This window comes from Anolis sagrei, chromosome 11 (assembly GCF_037176765.1).
Source record: "Anolis sagrei isolate rAnoSag1 chromosome 11, rAnoSag1.mat, whole genome shotgun sequence".
In the NCBI taxonomy this organism is placed as follows: domain Eukaryota; kingdom Metazoa; phylum Chordata; class Lepidosauria; order Squamata; family Dactyloidae; genus Anolis; species Anolis sagrei.
Window position 1 is genome coordinate 555,001 of NC_090031.1, and position 23,788 is coordinate 578,788.

At 45.3% G+C, this 23,788-nt stretch overlaps 1 protein-coding gene across 2 annotated transcripts in view; it reads right to left on the reverse strand.

The window, feature by feature from the left end:
* NEK6 (NIMA related kinase 6) overlaps positions 1-23,788 on the reverse strand; it is a 135,595-nt gene that overhangs the window by 61,621 nt on the left and 50,186 nt on the right. For both annotated transcript variants that reach the window (XM_067471738.1, XM_067471737.1), the window contains exons 2-4: positions 21,137-21,258; positions 5,319-5,462; positions 3,924-3,986 (exon numbers count right to left, since the gene is read on the reverse strand). In XM_067471738.1, the coding sequence (XP_067327839.1) occupies positions 3,924-3,986; positions 5,319-5,462; positions 21,137-21,229 (300 nt within the window). In that variant the 5' untranslated portion in view covers positions 21,230-21,258. The remainder of the gene's footprint in view (positions 1-3,923; positions 3,987-5,318; positions 5,463-21,136; positions 21,259-23,788) is intronic.

Sequence of the window (23,788 nt, forward strand, 5' to 3'; positions counted from 1 at the left end):
CACTTTCCAACAAAGTTTTTGGTCATTTTTCGTAACGCTTTCCGACAAAGTTTTCAGTCTTTTTTCTTAACGCTTTCAGACAAAGTTTTCGGTGTTTTTTCATAACGCTTTCCGACAAAGTTTTCAGTCATTTTTTATAACGCTTTCCGACAATGCAGGGAAACGGTCTTGCGAGGGGAAGGACTACAAAGCCGGGTACTTGGTAGGATTCCATTGGAGAATTCCTATAACATTTGGGACGATGGGTCTCCACTTGGTGGCTGCCATCTGATCTCATCTCAATTGATTCTGAACCAGGACGGGACAACCATGACGTGATCTTCTCACTGATACTGATCCACAAAGGCTTCCTGCCTTCTTACCTCAGCCTGAATTTTCTGACTCCCCAAATATACACATCTCCCCCATATTAACCTTTTGATCACAGGCAACTTCTGGCAGCTCCAGTTGCTGCCAACCTAGCAGCTCGAAAACATGCAAATGTGAGTAGATAAATAGGTATCGCTTCGATGGGAAAAGGTAAAGAGACGCTCTGAACAATCTTGCCAGCCACATGACCAGAAGGTGACAACAAGGCTCCTCAACTTGAAAATGGAGAAAAGCACCTCCCCAGAACCGGAAGCCGGAAATGAAAGGAGAAGCCTTTGCCTTTGTTTTTGTGTCATTGTATATGGTTGTAAAGCAGGTATGGGCAAACCCAGGCCTGGGGGGGGGGGGGGCGGATGCAGCCCCTTGGGCTCTTTTCTCAGGCCCTCCTCTCCCTCACCATCCTATCCTTCCTTCCTTCTCTCTTTCCTTCTTCCTTCCCTCCCTCTTTCTCCTTTCCTTCCACCCTTTCCTCCATTTTTTTCCTTCCTCCTTACTTCCCTCCCCCTTTCTCCCTCCCTACTTCCTTCCCTCCCACCCTTTCATCCTTCTTTCCTTCCCTCTCTCCCTCTTTTTCCTTCCTTCCCTCGTTCCCTGTTGTCTTTCCCTCCTCCTTACCTCCCTCTTCCATCCTTCCCTTCCACCTTTTCGTCCATCCTTCCTTGCCTCTTTTCTCCTTCTCTACCCCTTTCTCTTTCCTTCCTTCGCTTTCCTTTATCCTTCCCGTCCTTTCCTTCCTTCTATCCATCCATCCATCCTTCTCTTCCTTTCTTTCTTTCTTCCTTCCTTCTCTTTTTCCTTTTATCCTTCCCTTCCTTCCTTACTTACTTCCTCCCTCCCTTCCCTTTCATCATTCCTTTTTGTCTTTCCTTCCTTCCCTCTTTCCTCCCTCCTTCCCTCTCTCTCCTTCCATCCTTTCCTTCCTTTCGTCCTTCCTTCTCTCTTTCCTTCCTCTTTTTCCTTCTTTCCTCCCTCCTTCCCTCGGTCCCTCTTTCTCCTTCTATCCTTCCCTTTCTCCCTTTTGTCCTTTGTCCTTCTCTTCCTTTCTTTCTTCCTTCTCTTCCTCCCTTTTGTCCTTCCTTCCTTCCTTCCTTCCTTCCTTCCTTCCATCCATCACTGGGCAGCCAGTCCTCCGAGCAGAGAGTGCCAGCACGCAGCCCCCAAGTTGGAAAGGCATTGAATGTTTGCCTATGTATGTAAATGCTGCAATCCGCTCTGAGTACTCGTGTATTCGGTGGATTCTTATTCAGTGGCTCTTCCCTAAATCTAAGGTATGTTGGGACATTCCCAAAGGAAATGCTGCCTTCAATCTCTTTAATTTAGATAAGACTGGCATTGCTCCACCAAAGCAGGCTTTCACCACCTGCCCATAGAGTTGGAAGAGACCCCAAGGGCCATCCAGTCCAGCCCTGTTTAGCCAGGCTGGAAAACACAATCAAAGCCCTCCCGACAGATGGCCCACCAGCCTCTGCTTACAAACCTCGAGAAAGAGGCTCCATCGGACTCCCAGGCAGCATTTTCCAATGTGGAAGAGCTCTGATAATCAGGAAGTCCTTCCTTTCCTCCTTTAATTTGCTTCAAAACACATTTGCAAGGAAGAGCCAAGGACGGAGGGGGAGCGAAGTGCTAATTACGCCGGCGTATCATCTCCCCTCATTTGTCTCTTCACAGCCCGGCTAATGCAATGTTCACAGCTTAACATCTGGCTCCCGAGTGAGTCTGATCTGGGAAGATCTGCCGTTGCCCCTGGACATCTTCTACGGGGGAGATTCTAATTGACCGCCCTGATCCGCCTGTCTGCCCCACTGTGTGGACTCCACTCACCCTTGAGCCTAACGCGTGTGGACAGCATGCCCTGGATACATCCACCACCGTATGGCCGGCCCTCCCTCGCCCTTTCCGCACGCCTTCTTTGGCACGGGGATCAGGCCGCCTTCGCCTTCCGGGCCTTGGCACGCCTCACTCCTTCTTCACTCTCTGCTTCGCAGGCAACACTCAACACACAATACGCTGGTCTTACGGCTAAGCGACCCACACAGCTGCATCGGGTCCTAACGCTTGGGTAGGGTCACAATACAAAGACCCCCAACTGGGGGAGGAGAAGGTACACCTGGTCAGCTCTCCTATTGCAAGAGCAGGAAGATCTAGGAGTCTGAGCAGGCCACAAGCTGAACATGAGCCAACAATGTGGTTATTTATTTGTCGTGTCAGATTAACCAGTCAATTATATTACATTTCTAACAGATCAAAACAAAGAAACAGACAAAACACAACATTTGCAAACTTGGTAGTTGATTAGATGTCCTTTGACCAGTCTCTGTCCCCTTGGGGTGCCTCTGGTGTTGCTGCAAGAAGGTCCTCCCTTGCGCATCATGTGGCAGGGCTCAGGGTGCATTGCAGCAGGTGGTCAGCGGTTTGCTCTTCTCCGCACTCGCATGTCATGGATTCCACTTTGTGGCCCCATTTCTTGAGGTTGGCTCTGCATCTCGTGGTGCCCAAGCTCAGTCTGTTCAGCGCCTTCCAAGTCGCCCAGTCCTCTGTGTGCCCAGGGGGAGTCTTTCCTTTGGTATCAGCCATGGATTGAGGTGCTGAGTTTGAGCCTGCCACTTTTGGACTCTCGCTTGCTGGGGTGTTCCAACGAGTGTCCCTCCTTCCCTCTCTCTCCTTCCTTCCTTCTCTCCTTCCTTCTTCCTTTCCCTTCCATCCATCCTTCCTTCCTTCTTTCCTCCCTCCTTCCCTCGATCCCTGTTTCTCCTTCCACCCTTCCCTTTCCTCCTTTTTGTCCTTTGTAGATCTTAGAAAACTATGTCTTGATTTAAGTCGTTGATGTGCTGGCTGATGCCCAAACAAGGGATGAGCTGGAGATTTCTCTGCCTTGGTCCTTTCACTATTGCTGCTGCTTCCCGGTGGATGTCTGGTGGTGCAATGCCAGCTAAGCAGTGTAATTTCTCCAGTGGTGTGGGGCGCAGACACCCTGTGATAATGCGGCATGTCTCATTAAGAGCCATATCTACTGTTTTAGCGTGGTGAGATGTGTTCCACACTGGGCATGCATACTCAGCAGCAGAGTAGCACAGCGCAAGGGCAGATGTCTTCACTGTGTCTGGTTGTGATCCCCAGGTTGTGCCAGTCAGCTTTCGTATGATATCAGTTGTTTCACTGATAATATATAACATATAATACATAATATATATTGTATATATTAGTATATTATTACTATCATACTCCATATCTTTCTCTCTCTTAGACTGAAGCTTATGCATCTCCAATAGTGTAGCACTTACATAACCCTATTTCATCTGCCTCTATCTATCTCTCAAGCCATGCAGACCACTCCAGCGAGGGAGAAGAACCCATCGTTCTCTTGGAAAGAGTCGGCTCCTGCTTTTCACAACATCCTTCCTTGTTCAAAATGCAAACAGAAGTGGAATCAAAGACCGATTCTGCAAGAGCCTGGTTTCCCTGAGGTTACAATGGGAAGCAATCGTCTGGACCCATTCTCTCTCTCTCTCTCTCTCACCCTGAATATATCCAAGAGTTGGAAGCCTCCTTCTTACCTTCAAAAGGTCTATTTCTTTAATGCAATCTTGTCTCGCCTTGGCATCCATCATTTCAAATATCTTGAAGGAGAGAAAAAAAAGGAAGAAGGAGGAAGAAATTATTCACTTTCTCATCTAGAGCAACCCAAACTAGCTTTCCCTCCTTTCTGGATCATCATCAAGACTTGTCGGTCTGGGTTGTTGTGTGTTTTCGGGGATGCCTGGCCATGATCCAGAAGCATTTTCTCCTGACGTTTCACCTGCATCTATGGCAGGCATCCTCAGGGTTTGTGAGGTTTGTGTACATTGAACCATCAGGCAGCAAAGGTATTAGCTTCTCAACCACCCCAAAGAACGTATTATTATTATTATTATTATTATTATTATTATTATTGTCGAAGGCTTTCATGGCCAGAATCACAGGGTTGTTGTAGGTTTTTTCAGGCTATATGACCATGTTCCAGAAGCATTCTCTCCTGACCTTCCACCCGCATCTATGGCAGGCATCCTCAGAGGTTGTGAGGTCTCTTGGAAACTAGGAAATTGGGATTATTATATATCTGTGGAATAATGTCCAGGGTGGGAGAAAGAACTCTTGTCTGTGGGAGGCGTGTGAATGTTGCCATTGGCCAGCTTGCTTAGCATTCAATGGCCTAGCAGTTTCAAGATCTGGCTTCTTACTGCCTGGGGGAATCCTTTGTTGGGAGGTGATTAGCTGGCCCCCGACGGCGCAGTGGGTTAAACCCCTGTGCCAGCAGGACTGAAGACCGACAGATCGCAGGTTCAAATCCGGGGAGAGGATAGATGAGCTCCCTCTGTCAGCTCCAGCTACCCATGTGGGGACATCAGAGAAGCCTCCCACAAGGATGATAAAAACATCAAAACATTCGGGCGTCCCCTGGGCAACGTCCTTGCAGACGGCCAATTTTCTCACACCAGAAGTGACTTGCAGTTTCTCAAGTTGCTCCTGACACGACAAAAAAAAAAGCAGCTGGGCCTGATCATTTTTTTTTGTCTGGAATTCCCCCGTTTTTCATCTCCATTTCTAAGCCAAAGAGCTGGTGTTGTCCATAGACACCTCCAAGGTTATGACTGCATGAAGCATTGTTACCTTCCCGTGAAAGCAGTACCTATTGATCTACCTAGCAGTTTTCAAGGTCCGGCTGCTTCATGCCTGAGCTGCTGAATTTGCTGACCGAAAGGTCATAGGTTCAAATCCGGGGAGCAGCATGAGCTCCTGCTGTTAGGCCCAGCTCCTGCCAAGCTAGCATTAGACTCAATGGCGCATGAGACTTGAGTGAATATGGCAACACCCCGAGATCGAGGAATGTCAAAAGAGAAGGGGATACCCTCTGGCCCGTGTATGCCAGCGCTGGACATTCTGCCCGCCTGCCTTGACCACTCCAATCTCACCTGCACTTTCTTGAGCGCCACTGGTTTCCTGTCCAGAAGGCAGGTGGCCTTGTAGACTTCGCTGAACTGACCCCTTCCGATCTTCTTTTCGATCTGAAAGTCTGCCAAGGTGCAGCGGTACGGGTAGCTGGTCAAATGTCTCTGCTGGAAAAAGAAAGCCGCCAATCAGCACGACACAGAGCAACACCAGGAGTTTCAAAAGGAAGTGTGTGAGTTTCCTCCCTCCCTTTTTCTTTCTCTTCCTCTTCCTCTCCTTCCTTCCTTCTACCTCTTTCCTTCCTTCCCCCCTTTTCTTTCTCTTCTTCTTTCTCTCCTTTCTTCCTTCTCTACCTCTTTCCTTCCTTCCTTTTTTCCTTCCTTGTCTCCTTCCTTTCCTACTTCTTTCCTTCCTTCCCCCCTTTTTCTTTCTCTTCCTCTTTCTCTCCTTTCTTCCTTCTCTACCTCGTCCTTTGCTTTTTGTTTTCATTCTTCCTCCTCTTTTTCCTTCCCTCCCTTTCTCTCCTTCCTTCACTCCCTCTTTCCTTCCTTTCCTTTCTTCCTTCTCTCCTTCCTTCCTTCTCTACCTCTTTCGTTCCTTCCCCCTTTTTCTTTTCCTTCTGTTTTCTGACTTTTCTTCCTTCTCTACCTCTTTCCTTCCTTCCTTCCTTTGCTTTTTGTTTTCATCCTTCCTTCTCTCTTGCTTTCCCTCCTTCTTTCTCTCCTTCCTTCACTCCCTCTTTCCTTCCTTTCCCTTTTTTCCTTCCTTCTCTCCTTCCCTCCTTCTCTACCTCTTTCCTTCCTCCCTCTTTCTCTCCTTTCTTCCTTCCCTACCTCTTTCCTTCCTTCCTTTGCTTGCTCCCTCTTTTCTTTCTCTTCCTCTTTCTCTCCTTTCCCTCCTTCCTTCACTCTCTCTTTCCCTCCTTTCCTTTTTTCCTTCCTTCTCTCCCTCCTTCCTTCTCTACCTCTTTCCTTCTCTTCCTCTTTCTCACCTTTCTTCCTTCTCTACCTCTTTCCTTCCTTCCTTTGCTTGTTTTCATCTTTCCTTCTCTCTTTCCTTCCCTCCCTCTTTCCCTCCTTCCTTCCTTCACTCCCTCTTTCCTTCCTTTCCTTTTTTCCTTCCTTCTCTCCTTCCTTCCTTCTATACCTCTTTCCTTCCCTTCCCCTTTTTCTTTTCCTTCTACTTTCTGTTTTTCTTCCTTCTCTACCTCTTTCCTTCCTTCCTTCGCTCTTTGCTTCCATGCTTCCTTCTCTCTTTCCTTTTTTCTTTTTCTTTTTCTTTCCCCCTTCCTTCCTTCCTTCCTTCCTTCCTTCCTTCCTTCCTTCCTTTTTTTCTCCCCTTCCTTCCCTCCCTCTTTCTCCTCTTTTTTCTGTACCATCATTTAGCTTTTCATCATTTAGCTTTTTGGAGTTTTTAAGTCGTTTTTGCTGTTTTGGGGGGAGGGGGTTATGAGTGATGGTCACTCCTTGGCCTGAGAGGTGTAATGTGTCCAAATTTTGTGTCGATTCGTCCAGTGGTTTTTGAGTTATGTTAATCCCAGAAACAAACATTATATTTTATTTATATAGATGTGTGTGTGTATGAGTATAGACATATCTTTGTCCCTATCAGTTCCAAGGGATATCATGGCATTTCAGTCTAACAACTGAGAAACCTAATTGCTTTGCAAGAGTACTGGTGAATATTTCGCACTAAGGAGAAGGTTGACTCGAGCGAGTATTTAACTCTTTTCAGGGAGATTCCTGATTATCCCAAAATGGGAGGAGAATGCCATTTTCTTTACGATATTTAATGAGAAATATCATAAATAAATAAATATTGTACATAGATAAATATCATAAATACATTTTCCAAAAGGTTATCGAGATATCCATTTCCCAAAAGGTAATGGCATCACTTTCCCCAAAAGGCTATGATTTCTAACAAGGTCACAATAAAATAGTATAGTTATGATTAATAGTCTAAAATGCGGAACACAAACACTATCACAGTTGATGGCGAATCAATGCTGGAAATAACGAAGACATCGGCTAGGTGGGTGTGTGCTGTGCATGGAAAAACACGTCGTGGCAGCCGCGGAGTTTCCTGCGTGTGGGTTTCGCGCTCCGTTCGGTGTGTCTCAACCCACGGAAGCCGGCTTGCCAAGGCCCATTAACGCAGGGCGAGGACCGGACACCTCCGCTGATCCACTCTGGCATGCGCCAAGACTACAGCTGCGCATTTGCATATGCAATGACCTAGATTTGCATTGACTCTCGCAACCCATCAGACCTAATTAAGAGGAGGCGAAGTTACAGCGCAAACAAAGGAGCAAACCCAGGTCAAGCCAAAACATGCCAAAAAAAACTCCCTATTGACGAGGAGAGGTCGCTTCTTTCCCTCCCGTGTTTCCCATTTCTAAAATGCAATATTTGCAGGTGAGGGTTGGCCTCATTACTAACAGAAAGGAAGATAAACCTGCTGTGCTAAAGCCCGGCCCGTTCGTTATCAGTGCCCCGAATACCTCCCTCCTTAAGTGGTACCTATTTATCTACTCACATTGCTGTTTTCAAAACTGCTAGGTTGGCAGGAGCTGGACTGAAAGGCCAAGAGCTCACCCTGACCCGGACTTTGAACTGTCAATCTTCCGGTTGGCATGATTTACCACAGCTGGTGGTTAACCTGCTGCGCTAAAGCCCGGCCCTTTCCCTTTCAGTGCCTTGAATACCACCCTCCTTAACCCTATTTATCTAATCACATTGCTGTTTTCGAAACTGCTAGGTTGGCAGGAGCTGGACTGAAAGGCCAGCAGTTCACCCTGACCCGGACTTCGAACTGTCAATCTTCTGGCTGGCAAGATTTACTGCAGCTGACTGTTAACCTGCTGTGCTAAAGCCCGGCCCAATACCTCCCTCCTTAAGCGGTACCTATTTATCTATTCACATTGCTGTTTTCGAAACTGCTAGGTTGGCAGGAGCTGGACTGAAAGGCCAGCAGTTCACCCTGACCCAGACTTCGAACTGTCAATCTTCCATATGGCAAGATTTACTGCAGCTGACTGTTAACCTGCTGTGCTAAAGTCCATCCCAATACCTCCCTCCTTAAGCGGTACCTATTTATCTATTCACATTGCTGTTTTCGAAACTGCTAGGTTGGCAGGAGCTGGACTGAAAGGCCAGCAGTTCACCCTGACCCGGACTTCGAACTGTCAATCTTCTGGTTGGCAAGATTTAGTGCAGCTGGTGGTTAACCTGCTGTGCTATAGCCCGGCCCAATACCTTCCTCCTTAAGCGGTACCTATTTATCCACTCACATTTCTGTTTTTGAAACTGCTAGGTTGGCAGGAGCTGGACTGAAAGGCCAGGAGCTCACCCTGACCCAGACTTTGAATTGTCAAAATTCCGGTTGGCAAGATTTACCATAGCTGGTGGTTAACCTACTGTGCTAAAGCCCAGCCCTTTCCTTATCAGCGCCTTGAATACCTCCCTCCTTAAGCGGTACCTATTTAGCTACTCACATTGCTGTTTTTGAAACTGCTAGGTTGGCAGGAGCTGGACTGAAAGGCCAGGAGCTCAACCTGACCTGTACTTTGAATTGTCAAAATTCCAGTTGGCAAGATTTACTGCAGCTAACGATTAACCTGTTGTGCTAAAGCCCGGCCCTTTCCTTGAATACCTCCCTCCTTAAACGATACCTATTTATCTACTCACCTATTTATCTACTCACATTGCTGACTTCTGGTTGGCAAGATTCACTGCAGCTGACGATTAACCTGTTGTGCCAGTCCTTTCCTTGGATACCTCCCTCCTTAAACGGTACCTATTTATCTACTACATTGCTGTTTTCAAAACTGCTAGGTTTGCAGGAGCTGGACTGAAAGGCCAGGAGCTCACCCTAACCTGGACTTCGAACCGTCAATCTTCCAGTTGGCAAGATTTACCGCACCTGGCGGTTAACCTGCTGTGCTAAAGCCCGTCTCATCCTCCTCCTGCTGCTGCTGCTCTCCAGTCCTTCCAAAAGATCCAGTCAGATTTTAAATCCCTTTCCACAACTATATCATAAAAATTAGTAAATAATAATAAAAGGCTACGATTTTTTTTTTGAGAAACTGCAAGTCGTTTCTGGTTTGAGAGAATTGGCCATCTGCAAGGATGTTGCCCAGATGTTAGATGTTATTACCATCTTTGTGGGAGGCTTCTCTCATGTCCCCGCACGGGAAGCTGGAGCTGACAGAGGGAGCTCACCCACTCTCCCCAGATTCGAACCGCCGACCTGTCGGTCAGCAGTCCTGCCAACACAAGGGCTTAACCTGCGCCACCTAAAAGCTAAATAAAAGGAATGTTTCTGTGATTATAGGGGACATCAAAGGCCTCCGAAGATTGCAAAGCATGCATGTTTCAGCTCCTATGGACCCTATAGATCAGTGTTTCTCAACCTGGGGGTCGGGACCCCTGGAGGGGTCGCCAGGAGGTGCCAGAGGGGTCACCAAAGACCATCAGAAAACACAGTATTTTCTGTTGGTCATGGGGGTTCCTGTGTGGGAAGTTTGGCCCAATTCTATCATTGGTGGGTTCAGAATGCTTTTTGATTGTAGGTGGACTATAAATCCCAGCAACTACAACTCCCAAATGTCAAGGCCTATTTTCCCAAACTCCCCCAGTTGTTCACATTTAACATACTGAGTATTTGTGTCAAGTTTGGTCCAGATCCACCATTGTTTGAGCCCATAGTGCTCTCTGTAGGTGAACTACAACTCCCAAACTCAAGGTCAATGCCCACCAAACCCTTCCAGTGTTTTCTGTTGGTCATGGGAGTCCTGTGTGCCAGGTTTGGCCCAATTCCATCGCTGGTGGAGTTCAGAATAATCTTTGATTGTAGGTGAACCATAAATCCCAACAACTACAACTCCCAAAGTATGTTTCATAACAGGAGCAAAATTAGGGTTATGACGTAGCAAAAGAATGTTATGGTTGGGGGTCACCACAACATGGGGAGCTGTATTAAGGGGTCGCGGCATTAGGAAGGTTGAGAACCACTGTTATAGATGCCACAGGTCCTTCACTCCTAAACGGTGAAGGGCTTCCTTGAACTGGATTGAGAAAGGGACGGGAAACCAGTGCAGCCAGTTCTCCGCTGGCAATGGGAATGCAGCCTCCCCGTCTAGGATATCAAGACACTGCACGCACGATTGCAAATTAGAAGATATTTTTCAGCCTCACACTGGTTAAGAGAGAAAAACGTGCGCTTGAAAGGTGAAGAAAAGAGAAGGCTTGTCTGCTGGAATAGTTTCCCGTGCGGAAGAGAGCCAATTAAAGGCGCCTGCGAGATGCACCTGACCCCTCTTGTCAGCCTTGTAATGTGCCGCCAACCTGCGCCATCTGCACGTAAGCCACACGGGAATTCACAGAATGGCGTCAACACACTGAATATTGCAACGCATTTGCGCTGAATTGCAGGAGGGGGAAACAGTCTAAAATGTCTTAATTTTGGGTAACAAGGGATAGATGGAAATTCCATTCTTGAGTTGCATGGGTGTCACCTTTGCACATAATATGAATGTGCAATTGATGATTACTTTGATGCAAGGGCACAGCATTAAAACTCTGCAATGGATCTATGTTGCACCATTATTTTGGCAGTTTGCAATCAATGTCTTGATGCCACAGTGTCACAAGTAACTCTGAAGCACAAAGAGGTCAGAAACTTAACCAAACACTTCCTCATAGGTACCGCTCTGCTCTTCCAAGTTCACAACAAAGTCTGTTATAGAACTCCAATATGCAGATGATAACACAGTCTGTGTGCATTCAGAAGAAGACTTACAATGTCTGTTATAGAACTTCAATATGTTGATGACAACACAGTCTGAGCTCATTCAGAAGATCTACAACATCTGTTATAGGACTCTAATATGCCAATGATAATATAGTCTGTGTGCATTCAGAAAAAGACTTGCAATGTCTGTTATAGAACTCCAATATGTTGATGACAACACAGTCTGTGCTCATTCAGAAGATCTACAACATCTGTTATAGGACTCCAAATGCCAATGATAATATAGTCTGTGTGCATTCAGAAAAAGACTTGCAATGTCTGTTATAGAACTCCAATATGTTGATGACAACACAGTCTGTGCTCATTCAGAAGATCTACAACATCTGTTATAGGACTCCAATATGCCGATGATAACACAGTCTGTGTGCATTCAGAAGAAGACTTACAACGTCTGTTATAGAACTCCAATATGTTGATGACAACACAGTCTGTGCTCATTCAGAAGATCTACAACATCTGTTATAGGACTCCAATATGCCGATGATAATGTAGTCTGTGTGCATTCAGAAGAAGACATACAATGTCTGTTATAGAACTCCATGTTGGTGACAACACAGTCTGTGCTCATTCAGAAGATCTACAACATCTGTTATAGGACTCCAATATGCCAATGATAACATAGTTTGTGTGCATTCAGAAGAAGACTTACAACGTCTGTTATAGAACTCCAAAATGTTGGTGACAACACTGTCTGTGCTCATTCAGAAGATCTACAACATCTGTTATAGGACTCCAATATGCCGATGATAATGTAGTCTGTGTGCATTCAGAAGAAGACGTACAATGTCTGTTATAGAACTCCATGTTGGTGACAACACAGTCTGTGCTCATTCAGAAGATCTACAACATCTGTTATAGGACTCTAATATGCCGATGATAACGTAGTCTGTGTGCATTCAGAAGAAGACTTACAACGTCTGTTATAGAACTCCAATATGTTGATGACAACACAGTCTGTGCTCATTCAGAAGATCTACAACATCTGTTATAGGACTCCAATATGCCGATGATAACACAGTCTGTGTGCATTCAGAAGAAGACTTACAACGTTTGTTATAGAACTCCAATATGTTGATGACAACACAGTCTGTGCTCATTCAGAAGATCTACAACATCTGTTATAGGACTCCAATATGTTGATGATAACGTAGTCTGTGCGCATGCAGAAGACGACCTCCAAGCCTCTCCCAACACCTTTGCAGAAGCATACAAGAAGCAAGGGCTGTCATTGAGCATTGAGAAAACCAAAGTGCTCTTCCAGCACTCACCAGCCAATCTTTCTGCAATGCCAGAAATACAGCTTTATGGTCTCACATTAGAAACTGTTGACCATTTCCGCTCCCTTGGCAGCCACCTCTCCACCAAAGTCAACATTGACACCAAAATACAACACCGCCTGAGCTCTGCGAGTGTTTGAGGACCGGGACATCCGTAGGGAGACCAAGGGACTTGTTGATAAAGCTATCCTCCTCCCAACCCTGCTAAACGCCTGCGAAACATGGACTGTCTACAGACGTCAACATTGAGACTGAAATACAACACCGCCTGAGCTCTGCGAGTGCAGCATTTTCCCAAATGAAGCAGAGAGTGTTTGAGGTCCGGGACATCCGTAGAGAGACCAAGGGGCTTGTTTACAAAGCTATTGTCCTCCCAACCCTGCTAAACGCCTGCGAAACGTGAACTGTCTACAGACATCACATGCAACTCCTGGAAAGATTCCATCAGCGTTGCCTCCGAAAAATCCCGCAAATCTCTTGGGAAGAAGTCAGGTGGACAAATGTTATCATGCTGGGAGAAGCAAAGACCACCAGCATTGAAGCGATGCTCCTCCGCCATCAACTCTCCTGGACCAGCCACGTTGTCCGGATGCCTGACCACCGTCTCCCAAAGCAGTTGCTCTACTCCAAACTTAAGAACGGAAAACGAAACGTTGGTGGACAGGAAAAGAGATTGAAAGATGGCCTCAAAGCCAACCTTAAAAACTCTGGCATAGACACTGAGAACTGGGAAGCCCTGGCCCTTGAGCGCTCCAGCTGGAGGTCAGCTGTGACCAGCAGTGCTACAGAATTCGAGGAGGCATGAGTGAAGGGTGAAAGGGAGAAACGTGCCAGGAGGAAGGCGTGTCAAGCCAACCCCGACCGAGACCGCCTTCCACCTGGAAACCAATGCCCTCACTGCGGAAGATGCAGAGCAAGAAGAGGGCTCCACAGCCACATACGGACCCACAGGAATATTGGAAGACAGTCCTCCTCGGAAAACGAGGGATCGCCTAAGTAAGTAAGTAAGTAAGTAATTATTCCACAGTGAGGGCATCGGTTTCCAGACGGAAGGCGGTCCCAAATGGGGTTGGCTTAACGTGTCTCCTTCCTCTTGGCACATTTCTCCCTTTCGCCCTTCATTTCTGCCTCTTCGAATTCCGCAGCACTGCTGGTCACAGCTGACCTCCAATTAGAGAGCTCAAAGGCCAGGGCTTCCCAGTTCTCAGTGTCTATGCCAGAGGTTTTAAGGTTGGTTTTGAGCCCATCTTTCAATCTCTTTTCCTGTCCTCCAACATTCCATTTTCCATTCTTGAGTTCGGAGTAGAGCAACTGCTTTGGGAGACGGTGGTCGGGCATCCGGACAGTGTTGCCTTCAGTCCAGTGGAGTTGGTGGCGGAGGACCATCGCTTCAATGCTGGTGGTCTTTGCTTCTTCCAACATGCTGACGTTTGTCCGCTTGTCTTCCCAAGCGATTTGCAGGATTTTTCAGAGGCAGCGCTGATGGAATCATTCCAGGAGTTGCATGTGACATCTGTAGACAGTCCACGTCTCACAGGCATGTGGAATAATATGTGGGTTAAGAATAGGGCTCCACAGCCACCACCAAGACACTACACTTGAAGAGCTACGAGGGATCGCCTAAGTAAGTACAAGAACACATTAAGAAACCGCAGTTGGACACAAGCCTTGTGCAGAGACGTTCCGAGACAGAATCCCTAGGAATGCAGTTGGAGAAAAGAACAGAAAATGGCTTGGAAAGTCTCTTCTTTGGACAGAGATCCTGGCAAGTGGAGAGCAGTCCTGGGCCAGGCGGAGAAACAGTTGGATTTAGCGTAAGACAGAGTCCGCTGGGTCAATCATACGCAAAAGCATCTGCAACACACACACACACACTTGGAAGCAGAAGGGAAAAGGTGGTGGGGGTGCCTTCCTTCAGAAGGCTTACGCCAACACTCATGGAAATGGATGTGTTGCACCAGCTCCAAGCATCTAACGGAGGGAGAGCAATCATTTGGCAGGAAAATATCAGAAAATTAAAACTACGCTTGCCTACTCTGAGTTACTTACTACCCAACGTCAACCTAAAGCCAAGAAGACTATCTCTTTCCCAACCTGCATTGTCGCTCTGACTCCGTGAGCAGCAATTATATCACAACCCCATCTATGTTTACATATTCACTTATCTATCTATAGATATAATAAAAACCATAAATAAATAAATAAATAAATAAAAGTGAAATAATAAAAATAATAAAATGAAATAAAAATAAAATAAAGGTGAAATGATAAAAAAATAGTTAATTAAATAAATAAAATAAAAGTGAAATAATAAAAATAATTAAATAAAATAAATAAAATAAAATAAAAGTGAAAATGTGTATGTGGCTTCCCCCAGGCAGTAAGAAGCCAGACCCTGCAAGGCCATTAAATGCTAAAAACTCACAACAACCCAATGTTCCAGAATGTAACATGCCTTTACAACATACAAGCAATACAGGAAACAATTAGGGCCAGCTAATCACCTCTCAACAAAGGATTCCCCCAGGCAGTAAGAACCCAGACCCTGAAGTTGCAAGGCCATTAAATGCTAAAAACTCACACCAACCCAAAGTTTCAGAATGTAACATGCCTTTACAATATACAAGCAATACAAGAAACAATCAGGGCCAGCTAATAACCTCCCAACAAAGGATTCCCCCGGGCAGTAAGAACCCAGACCCTGAAGTTGCGAGGCCATTAAATGCTAAAAAATCACAACAACCCAAAGTTTCAGAATGTAACATGCCTTTACAATATACAAGCAATACAAGAAACAATCAGGGCCAGCTAATCACCTCCCAACAAAGGATTCCCCCAGGCAGTAAGAACCCAGACCCTGAAGTTGCGAGGCCATTAAATGCTAAAAACTCACAACAACCCAAAGTTTCAGAATGTAACATGCCTTTACAATATACAAGCAATACAAGAAACAATCAGGGCCAGCTAATCACCTCCCAACAAAGGATTCCCCCAGGTAGTAGGAACCCAGACCCTGAGGTTGCAAGGCCATTAAATGCTAAAAACTCACAACAACCCAATGTTTCAGAATGTAATACGCCTTTAATCTACAACATACGAATAATACAGGAAACAATCAGGGCCAGCTAATCACCTCCCAACAAAGGATTCCCCCAGGCAGTAAGAAGCCAGACCGTGAAGCTGCAAGGCCATTAAATGCTAAAAACTCACAACAACCCAACGTTTCAGAATGTAACATGCCTTTACTCTACAACATACAAGCAATGCAAGAAACAATCAGGGCCAGCTAATAACCTCCCAACAAAGGATTCCCAGCCAAGAATGTTTATGAATAGCTAGCTCACATCTATTTCACAACACCTTAAGTACACTTTCTATTGTTCCTCGCGCAAAAATGGTTCCTCCTCTGCTTTTCCAACAGGACTCTTCCAAGTTCACAACAACATCTGTTATAGAACTCCAATATGCCAATGATAACGTAGCCTGTGCTCATTCAGAAGACCTACAAGCCACTCTAAACACCTTTGCAGAAGCATACGAGATGCAGAAACCGCTGTCATCTTGCTGCCTTCCAATATTAACCCCAAGCCTGTGTTTGGGATGCTTTTGCAAACCATTAATAATCTCAATAAGTAATTTATATAAATAATAATATTAAATAAATAAAATAATAAATAATAATAAATAAAATAATAAATAATAATCTCAAAGCCCCCCTTTTTCATTTCGAGAGGCAGCAATGCATTTAGCAGGCATGAGGAGTGTCCAAAACCACAGGGCATGACCCCACATGGCCACGAAGCACCCCAGCGCCAGAGCAACAGAAGAAACCAAGCATGATGAGCTCCTGATTCCCTTGAACTCGTGCCTTTGCCAATTCCTGCCTGTGCGCCGAGAGGCTACGACTGTATCTGCTGCATCAGAACACTTCCTAATCTTGTTCGTGGGATAATTACGGGGGCTCCATCCTGCCAAATGAGGCTGTAATTAACCCTAATGGCTCAAAATGTAACTTGGCTAATTCAAGGAGATCAATTACTGCTAAATGACTTAATATGACAAATTGCTGCATTAGGGAAAGAGGTGGGGTGTGTGTGTTCCGCGCGGCCCAACATTGAGCACCATGTGTTCGCAAGCAACACATTCAGTTCTTGTGGTTTTTTTCGGGCTATATGGCCATGTTCTAGAAGCATTTCTCCTGACGTTTCGCCTGCATCTATGGCAAGCTTCCTCAGAGGGTGAGGTCTGCTGGAGCTGGGAAAAAAGGGGTTTATATATCTGTGGAATGAGACAAAAGGCTTTTGTAAGTTGGGCTAGGTGTGAATCTTTTCAACTGACCACCTTGATTAGCATACAATGGGCTGACTGTGCCTGGAGCAAACTCTTCTTGAAAGGTGATTAGATGTCCCTGCCTGTTTTTCTCTCTGCTGTTTTGCTGTTGCCATTTTAGAATTTTTTAATACTGGTAGCCAGTATTCATGGTTTCCTCCTTTCTGTTGAAATTGTCCACATGTTTGTGGATTTCAATGGCTTCTCTGTGTAGCTCTCTGACATGGTGGTTGTTGGTGTGGTCCAGCATTTCTGTGTTCTCAAATACTATGCTGTGTCCAGGTTGGTTCATCAGGTGCTCTGCTATGGCTGATTTCTCTGGTTGGAGTAGTCTGCAGTGCCTTTCATGTTCCTGGATTCTTGTTTGGGCAATGCTGCGTTTGGTGGTCCTTATGTAGACTTGTCCACAGCTGCATGGTATACGGTAGACTCCTGCAGGTATACGGTAGACTCACCTCTGCAGGAGACTACCGTATACCATGCACCTGATGAACCAACCTGGACACAGCATTTTATTTGAGAACACAGAAATGCTGGACCACACCAACAACCACCATGTCAGAGAGCTACACAGAGAAGCCATTGAAATCCACAAACATGTGGACAATTTCAACAGAAAGGAAGAAACCATGAAAATGAACAAAGTCTGGCTACCAGTATTAAAAAACTCTAAAATTAAAACAGCAGAGAGAAAAACAGGCAGGGACATCTAATCACCTTTCAAGAAGAGTTTGCTCCAGGCACAGTCAGCCCATTGTATGCTAATCAAGGTGGGCAGTTGAAAAGATTCACACCTAGCCCAACTTACAAAAGCCTTTTGTCTCACCCTGGTCAGTCCACAGACATATAAACCCCTTTTTTCCCAGCTCCAGCAGACCTCACCCTCTGAGGAAGCTTGCCATAGATGCAGGCGAAACGTCAGGAGAAATGCCTCTAGAACATGGCCATATAGCCCGAAAAAACCCACAAGAATTGAGTGATTCCGGCCATGAAAGCCTTCGACAATACAAGCAACACATTGTTTTTGTAAATCTCATCCTGATGTTTGGCTTTGCTCCCTTAATGAATTGGCTCAGCAAAGAATGATGGGGCTCTCGGCCTCCAAATGCGGCTGTTTCGCGGCCCTCTTGACTGCAGGATCCTACTTGGTCGAGTCAGAAATCCACCCAATATGAAGGCAACGACGACAGAGGACTTTTCTTTAGGAAACTGCCTTAGTATAAGACTCTGGAGCATGCGTGGAAATGTTCACTACATGCAAGAAGATATGGAGTGCTTCCTCCATCCATGTTTAACATTTACACAAATGACTTCCACTGATAGAAAGAGACAAAGAATTTCCTCTATGCTGACGACTGTGCCATCACCACCCAAGCAAGGAGCTTTGAAATGGCTGAACAGAAGCTCTCTGAAGCTTGAGGTGCTCTTACTGACTACTAAAAGGAAAACCAGGTTGCACCATCAGTGTTTAACATTTACACAAATGACCAGCCACTACCAGACAGGATAGAGAGTTTAATCTACACTGACGATCGTGCCATCACTGCCCAAGCAGGGAGCTTAGATATGTTCAACAGAAGCTCTCTGAAGCTTGAGGTGCTCTTACTGACTACTAAAAGGAAAACCAGGTTGCACCATCAGTGTTTAACATTTACACAAATGACCAGCCACTACCAGACAGGATAGAGAGTTTAATCTACACTGACGATCGTGCCATCACTGCCCAAGCAGGGAGCTTAGATATGTTCAACAGAAGCTCTCTGAAGCTTGAGGTGCTCTTACTGACTACTAAAAGGAAAACCAGGTTGCACCATCAGTGTTTAACATTTACACAAATGACCAGCCACTACCAGACAGGATAGAGAGTTTAATCTACACTGACGATCGTGCCATCACCGCCCAAGCAGGGAGGTTAGATATGTTCAACAGAAGCTCTCTGAAGCTTGAGGTGCTCTTACTGACTACTAAAAGGAAAAACAGGTTGCACCATCAAGGTTTAACATTTACACACATCACCAGCCACTGCCAGGCGGGACAGAGAGTTTCACCTATGCTGACGATCATGCTATCACCACCCAAGCAGGGAGCTTTGAGATGGCTGAACAGCTCTCCGAAGCTTTAGGTGGTCTTACTGCCTACTAAAAGGAAAACTAAATTGCACCATCAGTGTTTAACATTTACACACATGACCAGCCACTGCCGGACGGGATAGAGAGTTTCATCTATGCTGACGATCATGCCATCACCGCCCAAGCAGGGAGCTTTGAAATGGTTGAACAGAACTACTCTTACTGCCTACTAAAAGGAAAACCAGGTTGCACCATCAATGTTTAACATTTATACAAATGACCAGCTATTGCCAGAAGGAGCAGAGAGTTTCATCTATGCTGACGATCATGCCATCACCGCACAAGCAGGGAGCTTTGAGATGGCTGAACAGAAGCTCTCTGAAGCTTGAGGTACTCTTACTGCCTATTACAAGAACAACCAGGTTGCTCCATCAAGGTTTAACATTTACACAAATGAGCAGCCACTGCCAGAAAGGACAGAGAGTTTCCTCTATGCTGACGATCGTGCCATCACCACTCAAGCAGGGCACTTTGAAAGGGTTGAACAGAAGCTCTCCGAAGCTTCAGACGCTCTTACTCGCTATTAAAAAGAAAACCAATTATTCCAGCCTTTTTCTTTTGGAGTGGACTTTGGTTATAGTTATTCAAGCTTGTTCTGGGACTGGGCATCATTCATATATTTACACTTGGAATTCATACATTCAGACTTGGAAGGAGCTGAACAGACCACGAGATGCAGAGCCAACCTTAAGAGATGGGGCCACAAAGTGGAGTCCACGACATGCAAACCACAGACCACTGACTACAATGCAACCTGAGCCCTGCCACACGCACAATGGAGGACCTTCTTATAACAACACCAGAGGCACTCCAAGTGGCCAGCTTCTGGTCAAAGGACATTTAGTAAACTTTGTTTGTGTTTGCATCTCAAGCTAGTAGATGTTATGGGCCAGCATTGCCCCCCCCCCCCCCCCCCCCCGCTTAATATGCCATGGACATTATTATTATTATTATTATTTACTTTCTTAGGCAACTCAGAGCGGTTTACAACAATTTAGGTATACACAATACAAAATCATTAATCATTTAAAAGCAATAGCATCACAAATCATTAAACATCAATATCAATACATCACTACATCAATATAACACATCCATCAGGTCTCATCAATGAAATCAGAATCCAAACTCGTTATCCGATATTCCGTGTTCCGATAGTCAGTCAATCAATCACACTGCTTAGTCGAATGCCTGTTCAAACAGCCAGGTCTTTACTTTCCTCCGGAATGCCAACAGGGAGGGGGCCGATCTAATATCTGCAGGAAGGGCGTTCCACAGCTGAGGAGCCACCACTGAGAAGGCCCTGTCTCTCATCCCCGCCAGGCGTGCTTGTGAAGCCGGCGGGATCGAGAGCAGGGCCCCCCCAGACGATCTTAATGTCCTAACTGGTTCATAGGAGGAGACGCGTTCGGACAGGTAGGTCGGGCCAGAACCGTTTAGGGCTTTAAAGACTAAAGCCAGCACTTTGAATTGTGCCCGGTAGCAAATTGGCAGCCAGTGGAGCTGGCGCAACAGAGGAGTGGTGTGCTCCCTGAGTGCCGCTCCTGTTAACATCCTGGCTGACGATTGTTGGACCATTTGAAGCTTCCGAACAGTCTTCAGAGGTAACCCCACGTAGAGAGTGTTGCAGTAGTCTAAACGGGATGTGACTAGAGCGTGGACTACCGTGGCCAAGTCAGGCTTCCCAAGGTATGGGCGCAGCTGGCGCACTAGTTTTATTTATTTATTTATTTCACAGTTTTGTATATCGAGCTTCTCAACCTCGTTGAGGGACTCAGCCCAGTTTACAGCCATAAAAACGTATACATTCATTAAAACATCATATATCACAAATTACAAAACAACTTTAAAAACACTAAATATAAAACTACAGTGGTCAGTCGTCCTATTAAGATGGATCTATATCCACTTCCATCCATGGTCCTATGGTGTTGTCTCATTCCTCGAAGGCCTGACTCCACAGCCACGTCTTCACCCGTTTCCTAAATGTTAGGAAGGATGGGGCGGTTCTGGCCTCCAGAGGGAGAGAGTTCCAGAGTCGTGGGGCCACCACCAAGAAGGCCCTGTCCCTCGTCCCCACCAGCTGCGCTTGCGAGGCCGGTGGGACTGAGAGCAGGGCCTCTCCAGATGATCTTAGTAATCTTGATGGTTCGTAGGGGAGAATACGTTCGGAGAGGACATGTACCACATTTGTGTCCATTGGCTACAATAATAATAATAATAATAATAATAATAATAATAATAATGGCAGGAGGCCAGAACGAAGTGAGGAAGCGAGGAAGGGCTGCTTACTTGAGCCTCATGCTGGTAGTCCTGGGTTGCCACTTTGCAGAGCGGGTTGTTCTGGTCCCCTAGATGATGCGGATGATTATGCTGGCCTTCCATCGTCGCATGCCAAAGGCCGCCTTTCAGCTCTGCGGGAAGAAGAACACAAATGTGTGGAAGCATAAGGAAACGAGCGGAAAGACATCATACAAGTACGTATCACAACCAGAAACCTAAATGCAGTTACTAGTCCTCTGCAGAGAAGACACAAAGGGTCGTTGCCTATTTGTAAGGCCGCTCTGAGTCTCCCTCGGGGTGAGAAGGGCAGGGTATCAATATGGCAAATAAATACATCTATCTATATCTATAATAAAAGTGAATGTTTGTATGTATGTATGTGGTGTATTAATCTATGAAAAGAAGCAGGGAAGCTGAGGGATGATTTATTGTTGCCACCAATTTGAAAGGAACCAGTATTCAGGAGATTTTACCCCAGTTCCCAATTTTAAAAGGAACTAGCCGATTTGCAATGGAGGTTGCCGATTAGGAACCAAATTTACCATCAAGTTAGAAGAGAGGCTGTTCAATTGCACCTCCTCCTTTATTAAGAAAGTAATAACTTAGTAGTAATTACACTGTATATACTGTAGCGTGACTGGAGAGAAGAATGTAGATTTATTTGGTTACTTTTCCCTGCGTTTCTGCCACCACGTGAGGTAAGTTGTAATATTGTGAGAAATGGCACTTTGTACCCAGAATAGACGGAACTGAGGCAATCTTCAAATAAAAGTTAACAATTTTATTAAGTACACAGCGTGTGGTTGCAAGACGTAACTTTTCCTTGTTGCACTTGGAATAATACTTGTAACTTTAACAGTTCATTCTTTCAAGTAACACAGTATCTTTCTGACGTAGAGCACTTGTTTCAGACAAAGTTTCTATACAGGGATGTTTCCCTTAGTTGATCCTCCCTAGATCAAATACTAAGTAACATATTCTTTAGCCTCTCCTTAGACTAAAAGAATACCAGCTATGTTTCATCATTCGGCTGCACTAGCCTGAGAAACTTCCAATAGCCAAACCCAGCTTTTCAAAGCCTCAAAGCTTTGCTTCACAAGTCACTCCGCCGCTTTTCCTTTCCTTCTCTCCCAACTCCTAACTCCTGACTCCTCTGAACCTAAACCCGGACTGCTCACTCCTCTAAACCTAAACCCTAACTGATTTTTAATTGTCGTTTTGTCAAACTCTCCCCTCTAAGCTCCTCCCACTTCCCTCTCTCCTGCATCGGTCTCCATGGCAACGCACATGGAGGACTCCTCTGACTTAGGCCACTCCAGCATTACTGCAGCCAATCTAAACACAAATACAGTTAGAATCATACAATTTATAATCAACTCCTGTACAATCTAGGACTCTGTCTTGTCAAGGCCCAGATAGAAATCCCATGATTTATTTAAGCACCAGCAGAAATGGGCACGGCGCATGACCCAGCACATTTCCTCATGACTGGCAAGTCATCATAACTCATGAGGAACTGCTGCATTCCATTCCAGTCAATATCATTCCCTAGGTTATATTGAACTATTTGCAACCGTTGCCATTGTCGGCAATAAAGCCGTAACGAACCAATCCTGTAATGAGATAAGAACGTGAGAAAATGAGAGGATTTGCTATGTTACTGGTGGAAAGGTGCTGAAGATTGCTTTAAAAAAAAACTAATGTTTTCAACCATTCAAAGGAAAAACATACTTATAGAATACAACAACAGCAACAACACAAAATGAAATTACAATGAGAAATGAAGCCAAAACAACTACCATAGATAATGAAGACAATGTTTAAGAACATTGGACATTCCACAGATATATAAACACCATTATCCAAGTTTGCAACAGACCTTACAACCTCTGAGGATGCCTGCCATAGATGCAGGCAAAACGTCAGGAGAGAATGCTTCTGAAACATGGACACACAGCCCAGAAAACTCACAACCACCCAATATTTCAGAATGTAACACGACTTTTCTCTACAACATACAAGCAATACAAGAAAGAATTAGGGCCAGCAAATCACTTCCCAACAAAGGATTCCCCCAGGCCAGTGAGAACCCAGGCCTTGAAACTGCTAGGCCATGAAATGCTAATCAAGGTGGCCAATTGCAACATTCACACCTACCTCCAATATAATAATAATAATAATAATAATAATAATAATAATAATAATCTTTATTTATACCTCTGAGGATGCCTGCCATAGATGCAGGCAAAACGTCAGGAGAGAATGCTTCTGGAACATGGACACACAGCCTGGAAAACTCACAACCACCCAATATTTCAGAATGTAACACGCCTTTTCTCTACAACATACAAGCTATACAAGAAACAATCAGGGCCAGCAAATCACTTCCCAACAAAGGATTCCCCCAGGCAGTGAGAACCCAGGCCTTGAAACTGCTAGGCCATGAAATGCTAATCAAGGTGGCCAATTGCAACATTCACGCCTACCTCCAATATAGTAGTAATAGTAATAATAATAATAATAATAATAATAATAATAATAATAATAATCTTTATTTATACCTCTGAGGATGCCTGCCATAGATGCAGGCAAAACGTCAGGAGAGAATGCTTCAAGGACATGGACACACAGCCCAGAAAACTCACAACCACCCAATATTTC